The following is a 12,595-nucleotide window of genomic DNA, read 5'->3' as shown; positions in this document are numbered from 1 at the left end:
TATCAATCAGTCTCTTATTATTGTGACTGTCATCTGTAATAAATGCACTGATATTTTCAGTCAGTTTCTCAGTTTCAGCTCTAGATGACAGTAAAGATGCACTGATTTCACATCAGCAGCTGAAGGATTTCTATTACAGTCATTTATTCATTTACTTTGACTTCATCTGGAACTGTTTAAATTCATCTGAATAATCACACGATATATTGTCTTCTGAAGATCTGCTTTATATCTGACATTAAAACTGAATTTATTTGTTCATAATTGAAGAGATTTGAAACACTGATGCTGTTATTTTCCTGTTTATTAATATAAAGCTGCAGAATCAATCTGTGTTATATAAAGCTCTATAGAAATAAATATGATTTTAATATTTCATTGCAGGAACAAAAAATAAAAATAATAATAATAATAATCAGATTTCCCAGGCTTTTTACCACAGTTTAAATCCTAATTATCACGACAAACTTTGTTTCAATCTGAAAATGACTGAAATCATGAAATCACACATTGTTAGTTTATTCAAGCGATTATTAATATTTGTTGTGAAACTGATTCAGACTTTGTCAGAGATTTCAGTCTCATTTGATCATTTGATCTGAGAATCAGATTCATAAACAGCTGAATCAAGTATTTCTAAAATATATATTAATATTCAGCATTGTTGTGGATCAAGAACCTTTTACATTCATTTACTTCAATAAACAGACGATAATTTAATCTCTAGAACTGAAATAAACAATTATTCATTTACAACAAACACTGAACATGTGTTGAATCGACTCTTTCAGTTCTGCAATACTACACACAATATGATATTATCATGCAGCTTGAACTCGATGAAGAAGATTATAGACAATCTTTAATTTTTAAAGGTGAATAAATGTACTTGTTTTCTGATCTGATGTTCAGATCAACAGTCTCTTACTCGTGTGATCTGGATTAAATATTGAAACATGATGAAAGATGAAAGCAGGAAGATCCAGATCTACAGATTACTGACTATTGATCGATAAGATCCTCAGAGAGGAATAATCATAATTACAGAAGAAAGGGAAGAGTGTGTGAGTGAAGGAGGTTGTGAATGTGTGTAGATGTGTGTTAGTTACAGGATCAGAGAATGACACCGTTCCTCCGTCATAGTCCAGATTCACTCTCACACGATCAAGCTGCTGTTCAACATGAAAACCAGAACCTGGAGACCATCCGTACTGATTATACTTTAAAATGCTGAAGAAACCCAACCCTTTCTGACGATACCACACACTCCAGACACCAGTCTTATAGAAACCCCGTCCCTTCCTCTGGTTTGATGCTGTAGTTACTCCAAGTCTCCAGTGTGAACTCTGTTTAACCTCCACATCCCAGCAGTGTGTTCCTGAGTTAAAACCCTCTGAACCCAGAACACAGTAATCATAGTCAAATCTCTCTGGATTATCAGGAACAGGTTGATATCCGCTGGTTCTCACACTGGTCAGATCATCAGACAGAAGGAGAGATCGATGAGCCGTGTTTGGATCCAGAATCACAGGAGCTGATGAGACACAATCAACAGATGCTGTTATTCTGATGTTCATATAATGATCAAGAGTGAACCCAACACAGATGATTATGAATTATGACACTCGTCCTGTTGATCAAACACATCAGACATGTTCCTCTCATCACTGTCAGTCATTCTCTGTGTGATTTATCAATACTGAAAGTTCAATCAGAAACAAACTCAAACATATTCATTTCATTCACGCTCTCATTTATATTAAACTATAGTGATTACACATGATTTCATATTCAGATGAGATAATAATACCAAAGAAATAATGTTTATATCTTTATCATTTTCCTCAATGTTTCTCTTGTATAAAACACAAATCTTTTTACTCAATGCTGCCTAATTATTAGAAATAATAAACAGTAGGTATTATTGCACAATAATGGAATGAAATAATAATAATAATAACAATAATAATAAGCTTGCTGGTATTAACAAAAACTACAACTAAAATTATTCAGTTATTTATTTAATTATTCAGTAATTAAAATAAAGCTAAAAATAAATGCTAAATATTAGATGATAATCTAAAAAAATTAATTGAATGATTAGAAAAGTTGCTTTGGCAACAACTCAGAATAAAATAAATCAATGTGAAGTATTCAAATGACTAAAACTAAAAATGAAATATAATTAATTATAATTATGCATATTAAAAGGAAGCTAAATATATTTTTACAGTAATAAAAAGGACAAAAACGCATACAAATTATTTTATAATATATATATGTAAGGCAGTGTATTGTGTTGTCCACAAGATGTCGCTATGATACTGTCGTGTTAAGGTAGATTCAAGTGTTTTTAGCGCTGTTTGAGCCTCGTGATGTACCGAAGTGTTGATAGGCGTGTAGTGCGCCATCTTTTCTTCAGTTCATGTTATCAACACTATTGGTAAGACGTGGAAATTTCAATTTAAAGTACTAGATTAAAACATAAGTGAGTTCATGTTATCAACACTATAGATGCCGTGCTGTGGAATAAACGGTCGAGCCACGATCCCGAACCCCTCTGTGTCCGCGTCTCCTCTCTACCACCACCCACGAACACACACAACACAACACAACACAACACAACACAACACAACACACACACACAACAACACAACACAACACACCACACACACACACACACACACACACACACACAACACACACCACACAACACAACACACACACACACAACACCACACCACACACACACCACACACACCACAACACACACCACACACATACACACACACATAATACACACACACACACACACATAATACACACACACATACACACACACATATAATATAATATATATATATATATATATATATATATATATATATATATATATATATATATATATATATATATATATATATATATATATATATATATATATATATATATATATATATATATATATATATATATATATATATATACACACACACATAATACACACACACACACACACACACACATAATACACATAATACACACACACATAACACACACACACACATAATACACACACACATAATACACACACACATACACACACACACACACCACATACACACACATACACACACACACACACACACACACACACATAACACACACCACACACACATAATACACACACACACATAATACACACACACACACACACACACAACACAACACACCACAACACACACACACACATAACACACACCACACATACACATAATACACACACACATAATACACACACACATAATACACACACACACACACACACACACACACACACACAACACCACACACACACCACACACCACACACAACACCACACACACACACACATAATACACACACACCACAACACACACACCACACACACACATAATACACACACACATAATACACACACACATACACACACACATAACACACACACACATAATACACACACACACACACACACATAATACACACACACACATACACACACACCACAACACCACACACACACACACAACACCACAACACACACACACAACACCACACACACCACACAACACAACACCACAACACACACCACACACACAACACCACACACACCACACAACACACACACACCACACCACACACACACACACACACACAACACACACCACACACAGCGCAGAGTAGCAGCAGTGCTGCGAGAGGCCAGCAAGCGCGCAGAGAGCGAGAGGGCTACATATATATATATATAAATAATCAGGGGTGCACATAAGTCGCACGCGCGACCAAAATTAAAAATGTGTAAATAAGTTCTGAGCGCATTTGTGTATCGACATGGTTGTCAGCTGTTAATGAACAATTACCATTTTAGATCGACAAACTGTACTGTATAATATTTATATCCAAACTGAAGCATAATCTAAACCCGCCGCCGTCTTCAAAGCTAAACTGTGACATTCATTCACTGACGCTCTTCATCAGCAGCTGAACCCGGAAGCGCTTAATACTTACTTACCGGCAACCCGCCAAAATAAAAGCTCGCTGATTTTACGTTTCAAAATGATGAAAATTTAAATTAAAATAATGATAATAAAAATAAAATGCCAATGTTTTTATCATTATTTTTATTAAGTTTACTATAAAATAATTGCATTTGTATGTAATACTCCCTTTAAAAAAAATTGTATTATTATCACACTTGATTATTTAGTTTATTATTTTTAGTTATTTATTTTATATATATATATATATATATATATATATATATATATATATATATATATATATATACACTACATGCCCGTGTGAGGACCAAACCAAATCTCCAGGTTCTCATATGAGAACCAGGGTGTATTCCAGAAAGCAGGTTATGTGACATACCTGGGTATGTTTGAGGCTACGCGAGCGGATAACCTCAGCTTTCGGTTCCAAAATCGGGTATGTAAGTAACCATAGCAACTTGTTTTCTGAAGATAACCTGCTCAGGAGCAGGTTATGTTCCAGGGTTAGTTCACTTCAGCGCTATCAGAGCATGACAGATAGCGCACAATATTATATATTATTACAATACAGTTATGTATATAGCCTACTATACACATATATATATATATATATATATATATATATATATATATATATATATATATATATATAGTTGTATGTTATTTTAATGATAAAGCGCTTAAATAAGTAATAAATAAGGTTAGCCTATATATTGCTCTAATATGGTTATTATATTTTATTGGCATATATAACAGTTATCTGTATAAATTATAAAACACTATTATGAAAATGTAATGTTTAATTTATTATATTAGCCTATACATATATTTATTACATTTTATATTATCATCTCACACATGGATCGGCATTTTCTATAATGCATTTCTATAATAAAAATACATATCTGATATGACTTAATATATAATTAGCATCAAACAAACAATATAATTCTTATTCTCAAGGATTAAAGATTAAACGCAAAAAAAATAAAAATGATTGCAAAACCATCAATTAGGTGGCGATATGCACTAAGCATTTAGGCCTACATGACCTTTGAACAAAAGAAGAAGAAAGAAGCATTATGGCGCGCTTATTCTTAGAGTCTGTTTCCATAGTGACTCGTCGATTCGTCGCTCTGTTGAGAATGTCTTGAGTCTTAACCAGGAACATACTCTGAGTTGAATGACGTGTTTTTGGAACCAGATACCTCGAGTAAGCAATGTTTGGGGTTAATCAACCGAAAGTTCAGGGTTTATCTGACGGTAAGTTAACCATGCTTTCTGGAATACACCCCAGGCTGAAAACTTATGTGCACCCCTGTATATATATATATATACAGTGGGTACGGAAAGTATTCACACCCCCTTACATTTTTCACTCTTTGTTATATTGCTAAAATTTGCCATTTGCTAAAATCATTTAAGTTAATTTTTTTTCCCCTCATTAATGTACACACAGCACCCCATATTGACAGAAAAACACAGAATTGTTGACATTTTTGTAGATTTATTAAAAAAGAAAAACTGAAATATCACATGGTCCTAAGTATTCAGACCCTTTGCTGTGACACTCATATATTTAACTCAGGTGCTGTCCATTTCTTCTGATCATCCTTGAGATGGTTCTACACCTTCATTTGAGTCCAGCTGTGTTTGATTATACTGATTGGACTTGATTAGGAAAGCCACACACCTGTCTATATAAGACCTTACAGCTCACGGTGCATGTCAGAACAAATGAGAATCATGAGGTCAAAGGAACTGCCTGAAGAGCTCAGAGACAGAATTGTGGCAAGGCACAGATCTGGACAAGGTTACAAAAACACTTCTGCTGCACTTCAGGTTCCTAAGAGCACAGTGGCCTCCATAATCCTTAAATGGAAGACGTTTGGGACGACCAGAACCCTTCCTAGAGCTGGCCGTCCGGCCAAACTGAGCTATCGGGGGAGAAGAGCCTTGGTGAGAGAGGTAAAGAAGAACCCAAAGATCACTGTGGCTGAGCACCAGAGATGCAGTCGGGAGATGGGAGAAAGTTGTAGAAAGTCAACCATCACTGCAGCCCTGCACCAGTCGGGGCTTTATGGCAGAGTGACCCGACGGAAGCCTCTCCTCAGTGCAAGACACATGAAAGCCCGCATGGAGTTTGCTAAAAAACACCTGAATAAGATTCTCTGGTCTGATGAGACCAAGATAGAACTTTTTGGCCTTAATTCTAAGCGGTATGTGTGGAGAAAACCAGGCACTGCTCATCACCTGTCCAATACAGTCCCAACAGTGAAGCATGGTGGTGGCAGCATCATGCTGTGGGGTGTTTTTCAGCTGCAGGGACAGGACGACTGGTTGCAATCGAGGGAAAGATGAATGCGGCCAAGTACAGGGATATCCTGGACGAAAACCTTCTCCAGAGTGCTCAGGACCTCAGACTGGGCCGAAGGTTTACCTTCCAACAAGACAATGACCCTAAGCACACAGCTAAAATAACGAAGGAGTGGCTTCACAACAACTCCGTGACTGTTCTTGAATGGCCCAGCCAGAGCCCTGACTTAAACCCAATTGAGCATCTCTGGAGAGACCTAAAATGGCTGTCCACCAACGTTTACCATCCAACCTGACAGAACTGGAGAGGATCTGCAAGGAGGAATGGCAGAGGATCCGCAAATCCAGGTGTGAAAAACTTGTTGCATCTTTCCCAAAAGACTCATGGCTGTATTAGATCAAAAGGGTGCTTCTACTAAATACTGAGCAAAGGGTCTGAATACTTAGGACCATGTGATATTTCAGTTTTTCTTTTTTAATAAATCTGCAAAAATGTCAACAATTCTGTGTTTTTCTGTCAATATGGGGTGCTGTGTGTACATTAATGAGGAAAAAATGAACTTGAATGATTTTAGCAAATGGCTGCAATATAACAAAGAGTGAAAAATTTAAGGGGTCTGAATACTTTCCATTACCCGTTGTGTATATATATATATATATATATATATATATATATATATATATATATATATATATATATATATGATAATCAACAAAAGCAATCAAAATCAATGAAAGAGCAATAATATGCATTAATTATATACTAAATAAAAAGTAAACCGATAGAATAGAGTGAGCTAGTGTTGGAGGCCTTTTTGTTTTTGTTAATTGTATAATAAGTAAAAAGAAAACAAATAGAATATAAAAAGAACATGAGAGAGTGTTTTTTTAAGAATAGAATTAGAATAGAGATTTCTAGAGTTAAAGGCTCAAATAAAGATGGAAGAGTTGTGTTTTTAGCTGAAGAATATTCTTTATATATATATATATATATATATTCACTAGCTTTTCTATTCTTTTGTATTCTATGTTCTATATATATATTCAAAATATTAATAAAAGATTAAATATAAACCGCAGTAATCATACGGGAAATAAAATCTTTTTGTGTAGAAATGTTTCTGTCCGTCTGATCAAATAAAGTCTTAAAAACTGCTGAAATCACTTCTGTGTCTTTCGTGAGACTGAAAATGAAAGTCAAGCGCACTGAATTCTGGGATTGATTATTTCTAAAAGCAGGAGTAATTTTACTTGATTACTGTACTTAAGTGTTATTTTGGGATATTTGTACTTTATTCAAGTACAGTTTAAAGTGACTACTTGTACTTTTACTTGATTACTTTTATGAAGGAAAAACAGTACTTTTTGCTCCTTACACTTTTATTTCAACTTGAAAAGTACTGATTACATGTTTATGTGTTTATTTTATCTCACACTCATTAAATATGTGACAGAAGCTCAAACCTGCCGCTAATGAGGTTTGTTTTCATGCATCGAGCTCATCCTTCGTTAAAACTTTCATCAGATCAATTCCTGGCTTCAGAATGTATTTGCCGTCAAATATGAAGAAGCATATGAAGATAAGCTCAGTTTATTCATTATTTATTCATTATTTGTGTCTGTTTTGATGAAGTCATTAGCTGTCTGTGCACTATATTGACTGAATGCACAAATAAAATCAGTGATAAGAATTTAAACACAATTCATGTTTCATGATTACTTATTAAATTAAATGTTGCAAAAATCTACAAAAAGTGTGTAAATGAAGTGTGAGTCATGTTTAGTGATGTTCTGGGAGTCCATGAGTTGTATTATAATGATATATTGAGTAACTCTTAGGACTGTCAATGAATTATTATTTAATCTAAATGATTATGAAAATATGATTGGCTCATTAATTCATCTAATTAGTCATAAACAAATATATATAAATATCTGCTAGGAAAAAAAAACTCTAAATGCTCCAAATAAACAATTAAAAGATTAATTATTGTTACAGACAGCGGCGTTGAGTAGACAACACAAAAACATGTCTTTTTCAGAAAAGTCAATATAATATTGTATATTTTAATTCTATGTAACTCATCATTAATTCAACAAAAGTTATTATATTCTGTCTGGAATATATTTCTGGCCTCTGCATCACATCTGCCTCATTAAAGGGAACAAATTAAATGTAATCATTTACTGACCCTCATGCCATCCAGATATATATGAATGTCTTCAGATGAACACAAAGAAAGATGTTTAGTGCATATAATGCAAGTGTACAGGACGCTTCAAGAAGCACACAAAGTGAACACAACGCTAAAGTAAAAAGAAAGTATTTGTGTGTTTCTTCACACGCCTGTGGTTCTGCTGAAGAAGACATCAACAGAGGTTATGAGTTACTGGCGTCTTCTCTTGGTGTAGTTTTTGAAGCATCATCTTTGGACATGCCGTACACATGCATTATGTGCAGAAAGATTGATTAATTTTCTAAAACTCTTAGTTTGTGTTCTTCTGAAGAAAGAAGTCGTACACATATGGATGGCATTAAGGTGTAAAGCATGGATGTTTTGTGCTCCTCTGTGCTGCATTTTAATTTCCATTTACTTGCAGTTTTAATTAAGTAAAAGTTTCACAGAGTATCTGTACTTTAACTTGAGTTTAAGTTTTGAGTACTTTTTACCCCCCTTTCTAAAGCGAGCTGCTGATTTTGGTGCAGTAGATGATCTGGTTCTTCACACATAGTGCTGAAATCTGTCAATATTGCATCATTTCCAGTGTGTGTGTATCTTCTGCAGTCAGACTCACTGTTCTGGACGATGTCCTGCATCTTCTTCCAGACTCTGAAGGGCAGGTTGCCCAAGTAACGTGGCACATGAATCAAAGCTCCAGAAGGCGTCTGTGGATCCGGCTGTGATGAGATCTGGACTCTGGAAGAACATTCAGGATCAGAACCGCAGTGAATTTGGATCAGAAGCAGAGAGACCAGAGACACCAGCAGATCACTCACCTTTCCATTGAGACTGGAAACTCCTGCAGAACAAACACACCATTGATCATCAACACCTCAATCAATCAATCAATCAATCAATCAATCATCTGAAATCAGACCTTCAGAAAGCAGACGTCACTGGCTTTCATCATCTCCTCCATGTCTTTGATTGTGTGTGAAAGAGCTGAGATGTGTCTGTTCATCTCCTCCAGCTTCTCCTTCATCATCTGCTTCTTCTGCTCCTCTTCCTCCCTCAGTGCAGTGATTGTAGCTTCTTCTTCATCTCTGAGAAACTGATGGAGCTTCTCAAACTGCTGTTTAATCTGACGCTCTGTGTGCTCAGCTTGAGACTGAAATCAAACCACATTCACTTCAGTCGTCTCCATCAACACACATCAACACAATCACATCATTCAGATCTGAGAGAAACTCAGAGACCGACATATAACGCATCCAGAAGCAGATTGATGATCGTCGTTTACACAAATAATCAGCTGGAGTCCATTATATTAAATATATCAGATCATAACTGTATATAGTGATCTACAGCTACAGAGTAGCAACTACACAGAAGTAACCCAAAGAAGTGTTGCACTTGTGTTGCAGTGTGTGTTTACAGGCGAAGTGTCTGTGTCTGTTGGTGTAACCTCCACTGCTACTATTACTGCTGGTTATTCTATGAGCTCCCCCTGTCTGTTGGTTAATAAGCCAGATGGGACAACTATAGAAAGCTTAATGCAGATAAAAAGCCTGACTGTTATCCTTTACCACGGTGTGATGATTGTGTTGATAGAGTCGGCTCCGCTCAGGTGCCTTTAACCGATCGAGCAAAAGAGTTGTCTGCTTTTGTGACACCTGACAATTTCTTACAGTATAAACTTATGCCATCTGGAGTATGAAATGCATAAGCATCCTTTTAGTGTTGCAGTGGATGCCGGTGAGCACGGCTGGTGCTGCTTTAATGAAGGGGAGCTCGGAGGGCATAGAACATCCTGTATGTTGCTTCTCTAAGTTTAACTGCTATCAATGGGTTTACTCTACTGTTGAGAGGGAGGCACTTGCTTTAATTCTAGATGTTCTATACTTTGAAGTATACTTGGGATCATCCACCAGCCCTATAGTCATATGGATCACAACCCTTTGATGTTTATTAATACAATGCGGAATCAAAATCAATGCATTATAATAATAATAATAATAATTGGAGTTTGATTCTACAACAGTACCCACTAGACATTAGACATATCAGCGGCAAAGATAACATTATTGTGGACGCTCACATCTTGGGTTTTCTTTTTCCCTTTTAATATTGATTTTTCATTGCATTTAGACATATATTTAACATATAAATTTTTTTGTTAATTCTGTGGTTTTCAAACCTGTTCTGCAAGCACCCCTGCCCTGCACATTTTGCATGTCTCCCATCAGACACACCTGATTCAACTCATTAGCTCGTTAGTAGAGACTGCAAGACCTGAATTGGTTGTGTCTGACAAGAGAGACATACAAAATGAGCTGCAGGGGTGCTTGCAGGACAGGTTTGAAAACCACTGCCCTAGACAAAGAACACTGTTTATTTTTTATTGCTTAATTTCTTTTCCCGATAAATTATAAATCATTTAAACCCTATTTTGTTGTCTGTCTCTCTCTTTATGTTGTGGTCTTGGAACGAGCTGGACATTAACACTCTGGACTCTGTTTCCTCACCTTGATGTGTTCAGCTGTTTTCTTAAACTCTCCTTTCATTTTTCCATTGTGTTGAAGTTTCTCCTGTAATGATTTCAGTGCTGTATTCAGCTCCTCCTAAAATTAAATGAAATTAAAATACATAAAACAGAAAATAAAACAATACAATACAGCAATATGATCATATAATGCAGTGCAAAAGTGTTTGCACCCATGCAGATTTATTCTGTTTTTGTGAACATCTCATACTAAATTAATTCAGAAATTAAAACCTGCCATGAAACAAAGGCACAGTTTGTAAATGACAATGTTATTTATTGAAGCAAGAAAAGTTATCCAATACCAACTGGGTCTGTGTGAAAGTATTTGCCCCCGTAGTTATTAATTCCCCAAATCTATGAAACTTTATTGATAATGGAGTTCAGCTGAACTAAACACAACCAGCACTGATCAAATCAACACTTAAACAGGACTTTATAACAACATGCAGTTGGCTAAAAGTTGTTTCTCTCACCTTATATGATGAAACCACTTCACTGATGGGTCTGAATTTATGATTATCGTGTTGTTTTGAATCTCTGCACACTACACACACCGGCTGTTTGTCCTCCAGACAGAAGAGTTTGAGTTTCTCACTGTGTAAACTGCAGATCTCCTCAGATCCTGATGAACGCCTCTCATTTCTCTCCTTCAGGAACGACTCACACAAGTTTTTTAATGCGAGATTAGGAGGAGGTTCAGATTTTGAGGATCTTCTACTGCAGACGGGACACTCCTGAGTTTTCTTGCTTCTCCAGAACTTCTGAAGACACTCTTTACAGAAACTGTGACTACACGACAGAAGAACAGGATTCTTGAAGATTTCATGACATACAGGACAAGAAAAATCATCTACAGATAGTGAAGCCATTTTCAGTCTTTGAGCTCCAGCGATCTAAACTTTACTTTCACTTTCTGAACAACAGTTTAAAGAATGAATCACCACCAGAATCACAAAGATCTGCTGTCTATCCAGAAACAAACTTCACAAAGATCCTTCTGTAAAGTGTTCTTCTTGGTTCTTCACTGATGGCTGATTATTTATTGCTTTTGTCAGTAGAGAAGAGAGTCAGTGTGACACAAAGCAGAAATAACACGTCAGTCTCTTCCTGGTAAGAGCTGTAAGAGGGAGGAGTTTATGATCAGGTGAGTGTGTTTAAACAAGTCAGACAGAGACATCAGGATTTCTGCAGGTAACATTTAACAAATTCTATTCAAAATGAACTTGCATTAAAATGTTAAAATAAACTGATATAAACTCAAAAGACATAAAACAAAAAAGAACAATGAAAATACACAAATATTAACAATAAACCCCCAAACCCTTACATGCAGGTCTGGATTCAGAATTCAGAGGCCCCTGGACACAGTGTCTTGTGAGGATGCACCACTGCAGCATGAACAGCTGACATGTTTATGGAAGGCCAAATAATACATTTCAAAATAGACTCTGGTGCTGATGCTACTGTAATATCTGAGAAAGATATGAAAGCCTGAAAAATAAGATACCACTGAGAAAAACAAATGGTTTTGTGGG

At 35.9% G+C, this 12,595-nt stretch overlaps 1 protein-coding gene across 1 annotated transcript; it reads right to left on the bottom strand.

Moving 5' to 3' along the window:
* Nucleotides 1-300: 300 nt before the first annotated feature.
* Nucleotides 301-12,127, bottom strand: LOC131536617 (E3 ubiquitin-protein ligase TRIM35-like). Its single transcript, XM_058769634.1, has 6 exons — nt 11,534-12,127; nt 11,041-11,136; nt 9,453-9,683; nt 9,352-9,374; nt 9,150-9,271; nt 301-1,534 (listed from the first exon to the last, which is right to left on the bottom strand). Exons 1-6 carry the CDS (start codon nt 11,927-11,929, stop codon nt 996-998), a joined length of 1,407 nt encoding a protein of 468 aa, XP_058625617.1. The 5' UTR covers nt 11,930-12,127; the 3' UTR covers nt 301-995.
* Between the last annotated feature and the right edge of the window lie 468 nt (nt 12,128-12,595).

The sequence above is a fragment of the Onychostoma macrolepis genome, chromosome 03 (genome assembly GCF_012432095.1).
Source record: "Onychostoma macrolepis isolate SWU-2019 chromosome 03, ASM1243209v1, whole genome shotgun sequence".
NCBI classification, from domain to species: domain Eukaryota; kingdom Metazoa; phylum Chordata; class Actinopteri; order Cypriniformes; family Cyprinidae; genus Onychostoma; species Onychostoma macrolepis.
Note: the sequence above shows the minus strand (reverse complement) of the source record. Positions and strands in the feature narration are given on the sequence as shown.